We start from the raw sequence: 16,564 nt of genomic DNA, 5'->3' as shown, positions 1-16,564 counted from the left end.
ATATCTTGATATGGGCATCGATGGAATTTTGGCACACTTATTAAATTGTTCTGATTATTGTCATCATTCGCTGACCACACTGGAACACTTAGAAACTGATTTTGGTACACACTTTAAGCTTAGAAAGCAGAAAGTTTTAGGAAAAGCAAAGTATCCACAAAATAGGCAATGGCCAAATACCCATTTGTATACCCATTCTCCCTTGCCATTTTTCTGTCTTTTAATTTTGCCATTGGGGAGGCTGAAATATCTGAAGCACATTCTTGTTTAGTGTAATTAGTAGCATAAAGGGATACTGTAAAGAGAAGGCAGTGGGACTGTGTATCCTTAGAAAGTACCATCAATAACTGAATACAGATGGAGAAGCCCTATCACTCCTTGGCAAATAGAAAGGGAAGTCATGGAAGCAGTGACAGAATTCACATTCCTAGGATCCAAGATTACTGCAGACGGTGACTGCAGCCATGACATTAAAAGATGCCTGCTCCTTGGGAGGAAAGCGATGGCAACCCTAGACAGCATAATAAAAAGCAGAGACATCACCCTGCCAACAAAAGCCCATATGGTCAAAACGATGGTATTCCCAGTAGTCATGTATGGCTGCGAGTGTTGGACTATAAGGAAGGCCGAGCACCGAAGAATAGATTCTTTTGAACTATGGTGCTGGAGAAGACTCTTGAGAGTCCCTCGGACTGCAAGAAGATCAAATCAGTCAATCCTAAAAGAAATCAACCCTGACTGTTCCCTGGAAGGCCAGATACTGAAGCTGAAGCTCAAATACTTTGACCACCAAATGAGAAGGGAGCACTCACTGGAGAAGACCCTGATGCTGGGAATGATTGAAGGTAAAAAAAGAAGGGGATGACAAAGGATGAGATGGTTAGACAATGTTATCAATGTAACAAACATGAAACTGACAAACTCTGGAGGATGGTAGAAGACAGGAGGGCCTGGCGTGATGTGGTCCATGGGGTCGCGAAGAATTGGACTTGACTGTATGACTGAACAACAACAATGTGCTTCCCTGTCTGTGTGTGGAATGTTAAGAAGGCTAATACTATTGAACGATGTAGGATTTATGTATTCAAGTGTCACAAAAACTAAGTTTGTACAAAACCATACTTAAACCACATCCAAACCGTGATTTAGAATCCCAGTTTAGCATACAACATCAAACCACTGAGTGCGCTGCATCCAGACATCATACTAAACCAGAGTTTAATCAAACTGCAGTTTATCAAGGTATCAAAAAGCAGACTGCCTCTGTGTAATCTGCACTTGACAAAAGTAACCTAAATTCTATTCCAAGAGAAACTGGCTTCCAACATTCATATGTTTTGTGTACACATGTGCAAATTTACATTAACCAAACCTTCATTTATTTGCTTATTTTGCATAACTGATTCTCCTCCTAATTATGTAGAAACGCAAAGTACCACATACAGTACCAAAGCCTAGACTTTTACTGCTGGAAAGTCTCCTCAGTCCCCCTGCTGCTTCAGAAATTCTACTAAACATTACATACAGCTACTCCAACTTCTATTCACAAGTCATAACAAAAAGAAATTCTGAAGGCAAAACAAAATTGTATGTGGCATACATACAGTCCTGGATATAAAAGTACATTTGTTCTCCTGCTACTGCATTGCTCATTCTTTGGATTAACTTTAATGAATTTTATTGGTATAGCTGTATCAATCATGTGAAGTCTGGCCTTGCCTGAATTGGAATGGATTAGCTACCAAGTAAGCAAATATTTTAAGGTATATATCATGGAAATGAAGCAAAATATTGCTATGCTAACTTAGGTGTTTCCACCTTAAGTAAACATGGTTCAACCTTGCCTCAGAAACATTTTTTGGATTAAAAATTAAATCTGTAGGTCACCAATATTTGAACAGACCTACCGGATTCCTTTTTGCTGGCCTTTGCGCCATCTCTGCTCTTCTTCAGAACTGCTTTTAACATTTTAACACTGTTCTTTTCCCTTTAAAAAAAGAAGAAGAGGGATAACAGTTTTAAATGATTGTTCATATAAAAGGATACTTGCACAGGCAATTTTTTTGCACAAGTGAAAATAAACCAGATAATAGAAGATTAATTCAAAACACACTGAGGGGTTTACTTCTATTTTTACATGACTTTGTTGTATTTGCTAAAGCACATACTGAAGCTACAAGGAATGTTTTAATACCAGAACCAAGTAGCTCAAGGTTTACTGTCTTGTTAAAAAGAAAAACAGCACAGGGCATTCTCTACATTCCACATATAATTAAGGTTATGAGGCTAAACCTGGATAAATTACTGTTAGGCACTCTGGGCACAAGATTGTCTGGCTTTTGACCAGAGTTTATCAAGACAGGAAAATTTAAGCACAAGCTACAACTCCGTAGTATCTATCATGAATTAACAGAAGCCTGGGCAAGCAACAATGGAATGACCACTGGAAGAAATATGCTTTAATACATTTTAAAACTCCTGCCTAAAACTGAAAGAACCACCTTTATGGAGTATAACAAAGACACTTAAAAATTTCCCCAAAATGATGCTCTTTCAAAAGAAAAAAATGTTTCCTGCAGGGCCTCCCAATCATGTTTCTCCAGATTCATACCATACACCCTATACAGGTAACACAGTCTGAATCCAGCTTTGTTTTTGTTTTTTGAACTACCATAGTTAGTTGGCAGCCTGGTAGGCATTTAAAGCTCCATCTGAGGCTTTAAAAAAATTATTGTGCCGGGCAATTTAAAATTAAAGTACATTAAAATGAAAATAAGCTTCCCTTCCCCTCTGGAATAGTAAGGCATCATCTACAGACTATCATTACTTTTCATCTACTTCTCCAGCAAAATCAGGTGGTAGAATCTGAGAAAGGGGATAAAAACATTTCAGACTGCAAGTGAGGGAAGCAATTTTTTGCAAATGCACTCCCCATTGTGTTTTAAAAAACACAAATACTGTCCTGGTAATATAAAATAAAATAAAAAACAGAAAAAGGTTTTACTCCAACACTGCTGTACAGTATTTCTACTTGCAATAAGATTTAGAAAAGTAACATGCACACAGGAAACATCAAAAATAGTCTTCCTACCCTGTAGTCTGAAGTAGCTCAGTACATTATACCTGCTGTATAGTTACAGTGTCAGACAAGGATCCACAAGACCCAGATCTGAATCCTGACTCTATCATGGAGGGTGACCATAGGTGACTTACTCTCAGCCTAACCTACCTCAAATAAGATTTACTGCATGTGAAAACCAGATATAGGGTTGGACCAGACTAAATTTTCCAATGGTAGAATTAAATCTTCCTGTCTCCCCACTTCCACCACAGCCCACTGATCTTCACACTAGGGAATAGATGACCCTAATGACCAACATGAGAGGAGTTCACAACAGGAAGGGGAAACTGGTAGAAACAGCCAGTTTACCGTCTGGGTCCAACATATAGTTCTACAGCAGGGGTCCACAACCTTTTTCAGCCTGCAGGCACCTCGGGATTTCTGACACAGGGTGATGGGCAGAGTCACAAAATGGCTATCACAGGAGGTGGAGCCATACATACAAGCAGAAGAAGTCCAAGAGCAGAGGAGAAGGGCACTTAAAAAAAAAAAACAGTGGGAAAGTGTAGTGAAAGACAGAATAAAACCAATACTGGCAACAGCTGCTACTGAAGCAACATTATTTTAATCTTCACAGCCAATCAGACTGCCCAATAGCCTATCAGAAAATGTGCTGGACAAACGTTACCACATGGCTCCACCCACTTTCTGTAAAAAATCGGCAGGCACCAGGTAAAGTGCTGGTGGGCCCCACGGCCCCCACGGGAACCACACTGGGGACCTCTGGTCTATAGAGACCAAGTGTCCAAAGCGCTGCCTAAGATTCTTCACTATACCCTGACTTGCTTAGTTATCCTTCAGCCCACTTAATCCCCCCCTCAATTACAATGTTTCTGTTTTCACTTGCCTCAACTAAGTCATGTCTTCGGGTTTTCATTCTTCTCTGACCTAAAGGTAAAGGGTCCCTTGCTCGAAAGCCAGTCGAATCCGACTCTAGGGTGCGGTGCTCATCTCCGTTTCAAAGCCGAAGAGCCAACGTTGTCCGAAGATGTTTCCGTGGTCATGTGGCCGGCATGATTAAACACCAAGGCGCACGGAACACTGTTATCTTCCCACAGAAGTGGTACCTATTTATCTACTTGCAATTCCTTGCTTTCGAACTGCTAGGTTGGCAGGAGCTGGAACTAGAGATGGGAGCTCACTCCATCATGCGGCACCCGGGTCTCGAACTGCTGAACTACTGCCCTTCCACAGCCTGCAGTTCAGCATCTTAACCACTTGAGCCACCGCAGCTCCTATTTCTCTGACCTAGAGCTCTTTAATTAAACCTTGCCCTAACCACACATCTGGCGTGGTTCTTTAATAACTCTCAGTCTTTAGAACAAATTTAGAGTCCACCTTTAAGACCAACAAAGGTTTATTCAAAAAATGAACTTTCACGTGCAAGGCACACTTTTTCAAGATCCTTAGATCTTGGATCTCTTTAAACAGGGACACCAGAGAGCCTGCGACTAAGCTTGCAGAACTCATGAACACATGAAGCTGCCTTATACTGAATCAGACCTTTGGTCTATCAAAGTATTGTCTACTCAGACCGGCAGCAGCTCTCCAGGGTCTCAGGCTAAGGTACTTCACATCACCTCCTACCTGATGCTTTTAACCAGAGACGCCCGGGATTGGACCTGGGACCATCTGCATGCCAAGCAGATGCTCTGTCAGTGAGCCACAGCCTCTCAGAATAGGGAATATCCAATTCTGTTCTGGAAGCATTCAAAGAGTGGAATAGGATAGAAGGAACATAATATTCCAAAACATGTGAAAGAGGAGGAGAGGCACTTATATGGCATATTAATAATAGTTAATAGAAACAATTGCCTTAATGTGCACTATCAGGCATTATTAATATGCATTTTGTGTGTGTGAAGTGCTGGTGGTTTTTAAGACCAGATGAACAGAGATGGTTTGCCATTGTCTGCCTCTGCATAGTTACCCTGGATTTCCTTGGTGGTCTCCCATCCATGTACTAACCAGGGCTGACCCTGCTTAGCTTCCAAGATCTGATGAGATCAGGCTAGCCTGGGCCATTCAGATTAGGTCACACAACGGCCATTAAGTACAACAAACTGAAACAACAGAGGACACACTTCTTATACGTTAGAAACCAGAAGAATAGGTATTTTTCCAAATCAGCACACAGAAAAATTACTATCCTTGGTTTAAAAAGGTGGGTGGGCAGCTTCTAAAACACACAAGCATATCCCTCCCTAGGGTGTTGGGCAGCCTTAATGGTTTCTTGAATTAATGTACGTTAACTATTACATTTCTGCAAAACCCATATTAGGCATACTAAATTATAAGTAGGATCAAATTGTTCCTCACAGGACTGTGCATACGCTTTCTATCCCAAAGAAGCAGCGGGCTTCTTTGATGTTTTCAGAGTCCCACAGCTGTGCAAGTACTGTAAGATCATGAGACAGCTGTGATTTATATCTCTTACATTCCAGCCAAAAACTACTAGGAGACTTCATTGTTGCTACTTCCTCTTACAAACACTGCCCTCTTAATCTCCATTGTTCTCTTTTCCATGTTCTCAAATCAGTGCTTTTGGATACAGCAGTTTTCATCTTAAGGGGAAACTCAAGGCCATTTTCAGAAACCAACACAACCGTTGGTTTTTGCATTTCCTACATATGGAATTCAAGTATAATGCCTTCAACAGGCGAAACAAATATTCAGTTTAAAAATGGATATCCTCGGTTTTCTAATGCACATTAACCAAGAGGAATATGAACAGTGTGCCAAAAGGGTCAAAGAAGCCCTTTCCTGTCATACATGGGGGGAAACCCAAGTTTTGTATTCACACTACACAGTATGAACTCTTATTTCTTGAGAATGGAAGCTCTGCTACGGACGATTCCTTCCACCTGAATTTGCATGCCATGCTGGCACAGTTCCTTCCACTACAAGTAATTATCACATGGTTCCAATGGACTTTTCAGGCACAAGTTACACTTTGTACATCCTTCTCAGTTCAGTCATAGACTGAGGATTAGAAGGATTGGGATACGATAGCACCACCATCCAGAAAAGTAACCGGGGGGGGGGGGGGGGCTGGAGCCTGTATAATCTTTGCGTTTTATTCAGTCTGCTTTATTAAACCAGAATGGTAAAAGCTTCCTCTCTTATTATCCAAAACCGGACAAAAGGGGAGGGGAGGGAGGAGTTTTTTGCTTCATGAGAATTAGCTCAGCTAATTCAAGAATTATAAACAACATACGAGGCAACAGAGATCACAGGAAACTTATCTTGCAAACCAACATTTCTCCCATTCCCTATGTACAGTTCTAGTTTGTTTCACTTATAAGCCACAAAAAGTTCACAGAAAAAAAGTTTATGGAAACAGGAAAATTGTACACATCCAGGACAGTCAAAACCTGGGGATCACATTGCACGGACTCTGTCAGTGCAACATATAGTTGACTGAAATACAGTATCATGGGTTCTACCTTAATCATATTTTTATGTTATCTGGCTTTGGGGGAAGATGATTAAGGAAAATCTACATGTTTAAAAGAATTGTTCTACCATTGTGCTATCAAGTCACAGCCAACTTATGGTGACTCTGTAAGGGTGTTCAAGGCAAGAGACAGACAGAGGCGATCTGTCGTTGCCTGCTTCTGTATAACAACTCCGCACTTCCTTGGTAGTCTCCCATCCAAGTACTAACCAGGGTCAACACTGCTTAGTTTTTGACATCAGGCTAGCCTGGGCCACGCAGATCAGGGCTGTAAAGAGCAAACCAATAAAGGGGATTTATGGCTATTATTCATTTGGTAAGTTTTAATCCTGCCCTTACTCCAATTTATTTATTTATTTTATATACCGCCCTCCCCGCGGGCGGGCTCAGGGCAGTTTACAACAATTTTACTATAATAGCATTATGACAACCATTAAAAACAATTTAAAACAATAAAACCCTAAAATACCATGCAGCAGTTAGCTCCGATGTCAGCTTGTTTAAAATTCAGCAGTGCCCCAATATCGGGGTCTGGGCCACTGGAGGGAAAATAGCCAGGAGGGAAGAGGGCCGCCTGCCGCCTCAACCAAAGGCTCAGTGGAAGAGCTCCGTCTTGCAGGAGGTGAAGGACATCATTTTCTGATCCTCCATTTTATCCTCACAGCCACCTTGTGAATTAGGCTAGGCCGTGAGGGTGTGAGTGGCCTAAGGTCACCCCAGCATGTTTCAAGACAAAGTGAAAACCTGAACCTGGGTCTCTCTGATGCAAGTCCAGCACCCTAAAGCTACGATTGCGGAGACCCTCACAGAGAAGGGTGGCAGCTTGTGCTGAAAAGCAATATATAAAGTTAGTCTCCAGTCACTGTATTTGAAAAGAAATTGTATTGTCTGAAGACTGCACCTTACCATTTTGATAGGCGAATTGTTTCTGAAACCAAGGAAGGAAAAAAACCACTAGATATATAGACATTCACACTATGGACTGTATTCGGCAGCCCTTTACAATGTGTACACAGGAAATTATTTTCTATCCTTAATTTACCACACACTCTGAATTATGGAACTGACAGATGTGCTCTGTTGGTAGGGGGAAAAATCTCTGGCAATAAATAGCATCTACAGCAAGGATATTTTGGAACAGGACGGAGCAATGATTTATAGTTTAGCATGAAAATATTAACTGATCTACTGTGAGATCAGGACATGTGGTGAATAATTAATTGGTATTCTATGCAGAATGCAGTCTTGGAAGGTGACTTTGAAGTAGCAGACGACATCTTAGAACAAAGCACTGAGAAGAGGATACCCAAATAAAAGCTGGCTTGCAAGAAGGAGATCAGCAAATATGTAGTGCAAGTTCAACAAAAGGTATTTTCTAATAGGTACAGCCACTTCAAAATACTGATTACCAGAAACATCTTGTTTTTTCAAAGTGGCATTTCAAAATTTATGATGTGATTATCAGATAAAAGTAGAAGCAGGGAAGTACTTATCAATGCTTTGAAAATTTAAAGTTGGCTCTTGTCCCAAGTTTCTCTTTTTTGTTTCTATAACTGTTCCTTTTCATAAATACTCCCGCCCCAAACCCTTTCTATGTTCATTCAGTTTCAAGGAACCTCCCACTTTGCAATATTCCTTGTGCACCCTTCAAGAGCTGCAACCCGTCTCACCAAAATATGGAATGTTATGGGGGGAGGGGAGTCAGCACAAGCCAACCAATCCTTTGGATATCATTATCATTATTATTATTATTATTTAGATTTGTTAATCACCCTATCCCAGCTTACGCCGGGCTCTGGGAGATGTACAGGACACAAAGCCATAAAACACAAAATATTAAAATTCATATACAACCTAGTAGAAATTTCAGTATTGATAAAAGATCCAAGATGTCAATTTTCTTATAGTATTATTATCTCAATTCCGGACTACCAGTCCCTTTTTTTCATGAACGTTACCATAGCCCAAATGGTAGAACAGGCCTTTCCCCATCCACACGCTGCTCCCCCCCCCAACTGAAGTTAGACATTCTAGATAGCATTATACAACAATATACTGAAGTTGTGGAATTTCCTCCAAATGGACATTGCCGCAGTGACCTTCCTATGGGTCCATGTTTTGTTGAAGCATTTTATTGTTTATGCACACACAGTCTTGATCATTTCAAATAAAATTTATAACCTACAAAAGATAAATACTACCAAGGCAAATAGAAACAATTAGCATTGACAAACTACTTCGGAAAGGCTACGTTGAAGGTATTGATTTATGTAATCCAATGCTTCTAAAAATCTCTTCCAAGACGCAAAGAGCTGGATTTAAAATTATGGTTTGGAAGTAAGGTGCTGGTAACTATTTATCAATTCAGACAACACGGCAAACTATGGTTAGAAAAAATCATGAAGTGCAGCACAGAACTAATCTAGTCAGCGTGTGTTGTAAACCTGTATCCATTCCCAAGCTTCCAGGCTGTGGTTTGAAAACTGAAATTATGACATTTGAACTAGGAAAAGTTTAATATGTTTGGGGAACTTGACATCCGTCTTACTCATGGGCACTTAATCTGCACACTCAAGACAGTAAAGTTCAACTGTAGCAAGAATTAGTGCACAGCATAGAACAGATTTTTGGATACTCACTGTGAAGGGTCCTTCTCCTCTGAGAAAAGGAGGACATCTTATGGGTGATTAGGGAGGCAGGAACTAAACTTCTCCCTCTTCCTGTCCAATGTGGGAGTCACCCGCTCCTCAGTTCAGGTAATTCCTAAAAGTAGTAAACTAGTTAACTCTTATCCTACAAGTAATATAAACTTAAGAATAAGAATTCTGACAGGAAAGGAGAAACATAAGTAAGACAAGAAAAAGATTGTCACATTTTAATGATTACTTTGGGAAAGGCAAGATGTCCTCCTTTCCTCAGAGAAGATGGACTCTTCACAGTGAGTATCCAAAGATCTGCTCTCCCTCTGAGGCAGAAGACATCTTGTGGGACCTCCCACAGCAGTGTCTTTAAAACTTGGGTGGGTCATCACCTTTGTCAGGAATGATGTGATGCAACATTCTTCTGCCAAAGGCAGCATTGCTCGAATCATATAGGTTCAGTTTATAGTGTCTCACAAACGTAGAAATGGATGTCCATATCACTGTGTTGCATACTTCTTCCACCAACATGTGCTTAAGGCTGCATTTGTGGCGGCACTCTTCACTGAATGTGCTGTTATTCCAGGTGGTACATCTATCTTGAGAGACTTGTACGCCTCAGTGATGCATGCTTTAAGCGTGACACTAATGGCTGCTCTTGACATCTTTCTACCTAGGTTAGGAGAGGATATGTTTATGAATAAAGAGTCCATTGTCCTGATATGTTCAGTTCTAACTAAATAAGACCTTAAGTATTCTTCTAATGTCCAATGTGTGCCATAGTTTCTTTTTGGGGAGTTTGGGATCCAGGCAGAACAACAGAAGACATATTTCTTGAGACCTGTGGAATTTGGAGTTGATCTTAGGTTGGAAGGTAGGATCTATTCTAAAAAATACTTTGTCTTTATGAAAAATGCATACCTCAGACTTGATTAATAAGATACCCAGCTCTGAAACCCTCCTGGCTGAGTCCACTGCTATAAGGAAGATGGTCTTCATCCTCAACCATCATAGGGATCTAATCGGTTCGAACGGATGTCTGGTCAGTGCCAATACAACTGTGTACAGTTTCCACATCGGGAATCTATGAGCCTGAGGTGGGTCTTTCAGAGTTGCTCCTCAAAGAAAACAGCATACGTGAGGGTGATTAGACAAACTGCTACCTTCATCTTGTGGAAGAACTGATGATAATGCAGCTACCTGTCTTCTCGGTGTGGGTGGTCTGAGACTGGTAGTCAGTCTGCCTTGTGGGAAGGCTAGTAGTGCATCTAATGTGGGCTTGAAGGTATCAAGTCTTTCTCTTGCACCATCTAGTGAACACCTTCCAAGAGTTATTATATATTCTGATAGCTGATTGTTTCCTAGAGGCTAACAGCATTTCCGTCACCTCAGGAGAGTACCCTAGTCTCAGGAAATTGCTCCGTTCAATCTCCAGGCAGTCAAACACAACCACTCCAGATGGGGATGCCATACAGGTCCCTACTGTAGCATGTCTGGAGAAGTTGGTAGTACTAGAGGTGGATAGATAGCCATCTCCTGGAGAGTTGAGAATCACAGCTGATGAGGCCACAGAGGTCCCACAATGATGATACTCGTCCTCTGCTCTTTGATATCCTGTAGGAGCTTAGAAATTACTAGAATGGGAGAAAAGATGAAAAGGAGACCTGGCAGTGATTGTGATGTCAGAGCATCTGTCACCTCCACTCGAGGATGGAAGAATCTAGTGACGAACCAAGGCAGTTGGTGGTGATGCAAAAAGATCCACCAGAGGCAGACCAAAATGGGAAATGGGTCAGTTGAAACAGGTCTTCCTTCAGGGATCATCAGTCGATGTTGTGCCCCTGACCGTAGTGCTCTCTGGGGTATGTATGGGGAAAGGCGGTCCCTCAGGTATGTCAGACCCTGGCCATATAGGGCTTTAAAGGTGAGTACCAGCACCTTGAAGCAAATTCAGTATGCTATTGGCAGTCAATGCAGTGCCTTCAGCACAGGCCTGATGTGCTCCCACCTAGGGAGGCCCATCAGTAGCCTGTCTGTGGCATTCTGCACTAGCTGCAGCTTCCGGATTTGCAACAACGGCAGCCCCATGTAGAGAGCGTTACAATAGTCTAGCCTCGAGGTGACCATCGCGTGGAACACTGTAGCCAGGTCATCACGGTTGAGGAAGGGAGCCAACTGCCGAGCTAGCCGCAGATGATAAAAGGCCAACTTAGCAGTGGCTGCTACCTGGGCCTCCATTGCCAAGGAAGGTTCCAGGAGCACTCCCAAACTCCTAACCCCCAACACAGGCACCAATGGTGTCCCATCGAAGGTCAGGAGCGGAAGCCCCAACCCCAAGCCGCACCGACTCAGGCACAGGACCTCCGACTTTGCCGGGTATAGCTTCAGCTGACTCAGCCTGAGCTAACCAGTCACGGCATGCAATGCCCAGTCCAGGTCTTCTGGTCTGGAGCACGACTGGCCTCCCAACATCAGATAGAGTTGGGTGTCATCCGCATTCTGGTGACACCCCAGCCCAAACCTCCAGGCAATCTGCGGAAGGGGGCACATATAGATGTTAAAGAGCATCGGACAAAGCACTGCCCCCTGAGGCACTCTGCACTCAAGCCGGTGCTTCTGGGACTGCTGTTCCCCTAACACCACCCTTTGTCCCCGACGTTGGAGAAAGGAGACAAGTCACTGCAATGCCAACCCCTGTATCCCAACTCGGCGAGGCAGTGGGCTAGTAGCTGATGGTTGACCGTGTCAAATGCGGCTGACAGATCTAACAACAACAGCAATGCTGAATCACCCCGATCCAGATGCTTCTGGAGGTCGTCAGTACGGGCGACCAGCGCTGTCTCTGTCCCATGTCCCGGGCGAAAGCCGAACTGGAAGGGATCTAATACGGAAGCATCATCCAGAAACCTCTGCAACTGTTTCACCACCGCCCTCTCAATTAATTTGCCCAGATAAGGCAGGTTGGAAACCGGCTGGTAGTTGACCATCGCTTCCATGAGTGCCTCCGGGAACCGTCGCTCAATGAGGGACTTGTTGATAATCTCCCTTGGAGCACTTCGAAACTCCTCATGGCCAGCTTTAATCAGCCAAGAAGGGCACAGATCAAGGTTGCATGTGGTTGGGCGTACAGTCTTGAGCAATCTGTCGACTTCCTCCAGGCTGAAAGAATCCAAAACCGGAATCGAAGACGTGCAAGGGGCCTCAAGTTCACACATTGTATCAACTGTGGTGGGGAGGTTGCGGCGAAGCGCCAAGACTGTATCCGTAAAATAGCTCGCAAATGCCTCGCAGCCAATGTCCAATTGCCTATCCTTTGGCCTACCCTGTGGCAGAGCTGTTATGGCCCGAATTGTTCTAAATAATTGAGCTGGGCGTGAGCTTGCAGACTCAATCGTAGCCACATAGAATTCTTTCTTAGTGACTTTGACTGCCATCTCATAGGATCTAATAAACGTCCTATAGGATGTTCTTGTTGCTTCGTCTCGAGCCCAGCACCACCGTCTCTCTAACCGTCTAAGCTCTCACTTCATAAGCCGCAACTCCTGGGTAAACCAGGGAGCAAGCCTAGAGCTAGGGAGCGATCTTATTGATGGCTGTACAGAGTCGGCTATGCCAGTCCTCTACAAGCTCATCCAACGAGCCGCCAGGGGGCATCGGATCCCGCAAAGCCATCTGAAACTTTGGGTCCATTTGGCTCCGTGGGCAAGCTAAAATATGCTTACCACCTAAACAGAGTTGGGGTGGAACATTCAGACGGGCCCTCGGGCATGGTGGTCCGACCATGGCACTGCCAAAGCAGTGATCCGGTCCACTGATCCGATCCACTGTTTGGGTGTGACTTTTGATACCTCCCTATCAATGAAGGCCCAAGTCACACATATTACCAGGCTGGCATTTTTCCACCTTCATCAAACCCAGCAACTGGCTCCTTTCTCGTCACATCCCGACCTAACTACAGTAATCAATGTGATGGTCACCTCCAAGCTAGACTACTGTAACTTGCGCTAAGCTGGCCTACCCTTGAGACTGATCAGGAAACTTCAGCTGGTTCAGAATGCGGCAGCGAGAGTCCTTAGGGGAACGTCACAGATGGCACACATTCAACCAGTGCTGTGCCAGCTACAATGGCTTTCAGTAGAGCACCGGGTCAGGTTCAAGGTTAAGCGGTCCGAGAATGACGTACCTGCGGGACCGCCTTTTCTGCTATGTCCCCAGGAGAGCTTTGTGCTCCACTGATAACAACTTGCTGGTGATCCCTGGCCCTAGGAATGTCCAGCTATCCTTTTTTTTTTTTTTTTTTTTTTTTTTTCCTTAAAAAATTTTTTTTTTTTTTTTTTCAAAAAAAAAAAAAACAAAAAAACAACATTGAGTGTAAAATGAGAGTACAATTACTCAGTCAATAAACCAATTTGTATATATAACCTGCAAACGACAACTATATACAATAAAAAGATTCAAAAATGTGCAAACTGTAAGTATAACTTATTGTATGGATCTCTAGCTTGCTTATTGAGATATGATAATACTGGAAACCAAACTTCAGCCAGTTTCGAGGAATATGTGGGAGATTCCGAGGATCTTATGTTATCAGAAATTTTTGCCATGACGAAAAAGTCCCAGAGTTTATTTACCCATTGTGGTACAGTTGGAGGGTGAGGATCTTTCCATTTTGTGGCTAGAGTCAATTTTGCGGCAACAAGTAAAATGGCTATAAGATCTCGAGCACTTTCTGGGATGTCATCGTCATGCCAAAGGTTTAATAAAACAGTTTGAGGTAAAAGTGGGACATCGTAAGTGGTAATAAGTTTAATTTGATAAAGAATCTTTATCCAAAAATCTTGTATAAGCGGACATGACCACCAAACATGTATGAAGGAGCCCTTTTGTGAACATTGTTTCCAGCAAAGTGGAGAAACACTTGAATTTGCGTGATTCAGTTTTACTGGGGTCATATACCATCGAGTCAAAAGTTTATATGATAGTTGCTTAATGTTAATAATACTCGTGGTATATATATTGGATGCCCAAATCTCTAGCCATTGGGATTCAGAAATAACTAAGTTGCAATCTTTAGACCATGCCATTTGGTATGGAAGTAAACGTGATTTTTTTAAAGAATGAAGAATGGTATAGATTTTAGATAAAAGTCCCTTATGACTATGAAAAGATGTTTTAATTAAATTTTCAAAATTAGTGAGAGGGTTATTCAATATAGAGCGTACTAAGGAGCTATCAAATAAATGTTTGACTTGTAAATATTGGTAAGGAGACAATTTGTGTGATATAGAGGCTTCTAGTATTTCCTTCCCCAGAATTTTGCCTTTTTTTGTTACATCCATCAGTCTAAAAATATTGTGTTGGCGCCATATTTTGAAGTCAGTAGTATCCAACCCCGGTTTGAACCATTGTTGACCTAAAAAAGGCGACAAATAAGAAGGAGAAGAAACTAATTGGTTTCTGTGTTGATCCCATACTTTCAAATTGCTGAATAAAAATTGGTTAGATTTTACTAAGTTAGGTCTTTCTGGGCCCAGATTCCAAATGGATTCATGCAGAAGTTTTTTGTGAGTATACACTTGCGCAATGGAGGTCCAGCTACTGGGTTCGGCTGGCTTCATCATATAAGCTACAAAACAAAGGTGAGTTGCTTTGTAATACTTAATGATGTCCGGAACATTTAAACCGCCAAATTTCTGCGGTTTACATAAAATTTTTTGGCTAATTCTGGGCCTATTATGATTCCAAATAAATTCCATAAATTTAGTTTGCCAAGCAGCTAATATATTGAGAGGAATATTTAATGGAAGAGATCGGAATAAAAACAATAGCTTAGGAAAAAGTATCGTTTTAACAATGTATATTCTATCAAACCATGAAAGAGATAGTTTGTTCCATTCTTTCATTAAATGAGTTAAAGATTCCATGAGAGAGAGGTAATTACAAGAAAATAATTTAGTGAAATCTGTTGGGATTTTAATTCCTAAATTAGTCATATAGTGTGTGGGCCAGCGGTATTGAAAGTTGTTTTTAAGAAAGTTAATTAAGTCCCTTGACAGGTCAATGGGATATAAAATACTTTTTTGTTGATTTATTTTTAAACCTGAAATTTGTTCAAAGGTAAGCAGTAAATTTTCCAGTTCGGGTATAGAAGATTTCGGGTTCGTAACATAAATAATCATATCGTCTGCAAATAGACTCAATTTGAAATTATTATGGTTAATTGAGATACCGGTAATAGTAACATTTTGTCTAATAGAAAAAGCTAAGGGTTCTATCGCAATTGCGAATAAGATGGGCGATAGGGGGCAACCCTGGCGGGTACCCCTGTTTAAGATAAATGTTTCTGATGTTGACCCGTTTATTTTGATTTGAGCATTTGGAGTAGTATAAAGAGCTTGGATTGCATTTAAAAATTTCGTTTTGAACCCCATGTGAGTTAAGAGGGAATGGAGATATGTTAATTCCACACTGTCAAAGGCCTTTTCGATATCCAGTGACAAAATTAAGGCTTCTTTTTGAAATGTTTTGCAAAAGTTTATAATTTCTAATGTCTTTCGGACATTATTAACCATATCTCTGTTTAAAATAAAACCGGCTTGGTCCGGATGAATATATTCAGCAATAAAGGAATTCAATCTGGCTGCTAAGATTGCTGTGAATATTTTATTGTCCTGGTTCAAAAGTGCTATAGGCCTATAAGAGGCAGGGTTGGTGAGGTCTCTATCTTTTTTTGGTAGAACTATGATGTTTGAGTTTGACCAGGTTTCTGGCATTATGCCATTGTCTAAAATATAATTACAAACATCAGCTAGTGGAGTCTTAAGAAGGTGAACCATTTTTTTATAAAATTCTGGAGGGAATCCGTCCCTACCCGGAGCTTTGTTATTTTTTAATGATTTGATTATTTTTTCAATTTCTTCTGGGGTAACTTGGTTTTCCATTATGGAACTATGTATTTCAGAGATTGGTGTAATACAGTTTACTGATTTAAAAAAGTCTTCAATTTTGGCTAAAGATGGTTTTTTGGAACTATAAAGATTTGTATAATATTCCAAGAATATTTTAAGAATTTTATTAGTGTCATAGGTCAAGGTAGTTTTAGTTTCCCTAATACAGTTAATATGTCTTTCCGCTTGTTTTTGGCGCACTTTCCAGGAAAGTAATCTAATATGTTTTGAATTCATATGCCAGTAGCGTTGTTTAAGATATAAGATATTTTTGAGGATTTGTTCATTTTCTAATGAGTCCAATTCTTTCCTAGCGGCTAAAAGCCTCTTATAAACTTTTTTGCTTCCAAATTTTTTATGTCGAGATTCTAACGAGCCAATTTTTGATTTAAGTTGACTA

At 41.4% G+C, this 16,564-nt stretch overlaps 1 protein-coding gene across 1 annotated transcript in view; it reads right to left on the bottom strand.

The window, feature by feature from the left end:
• The window catches only part of TANC1 (tetratricopeptide repeat, ankyrin repeat and coiled-coil containing 1), a 216,811-nt gene that overhangs the window by 130,241 nt on the left and 70,006 nt on the right, over positions 1 to 16,564 (bottom strand). The window contains 1 exon segment of the mRNA XM_015411532.1: positions 1,908 to 1,987. Within this exon segment, the coding sequence (XP_015267018.1) occupies positions 1,908 to 1,968 (61 nt within the window). The 5' untranslated portion in view covers positions 1,969 to 1,987.

This window comes from Gekko japonicus, unplaced genomic scaffold (assembly GCF_001447785.1).
Source record: "Gekko japonicus isolate JY-2015 unplaced genomic scaffold, Gekko_japonicus_V1.1 scaffold6, whole genome shotgun sequence".
NCBI classification, from domain to species: domain Eukaryota; kingdom Metazoa; phylum Chordata; class Lepidosauria; order Squamata; family Gekkonidae; genus Gekko; species Gekko japonicus.
The sequence above is the reverse complement of the archived record's forward strand: the minus strand, read 5'-3'. Positions and strand labels throughout refer to the sequence as shown.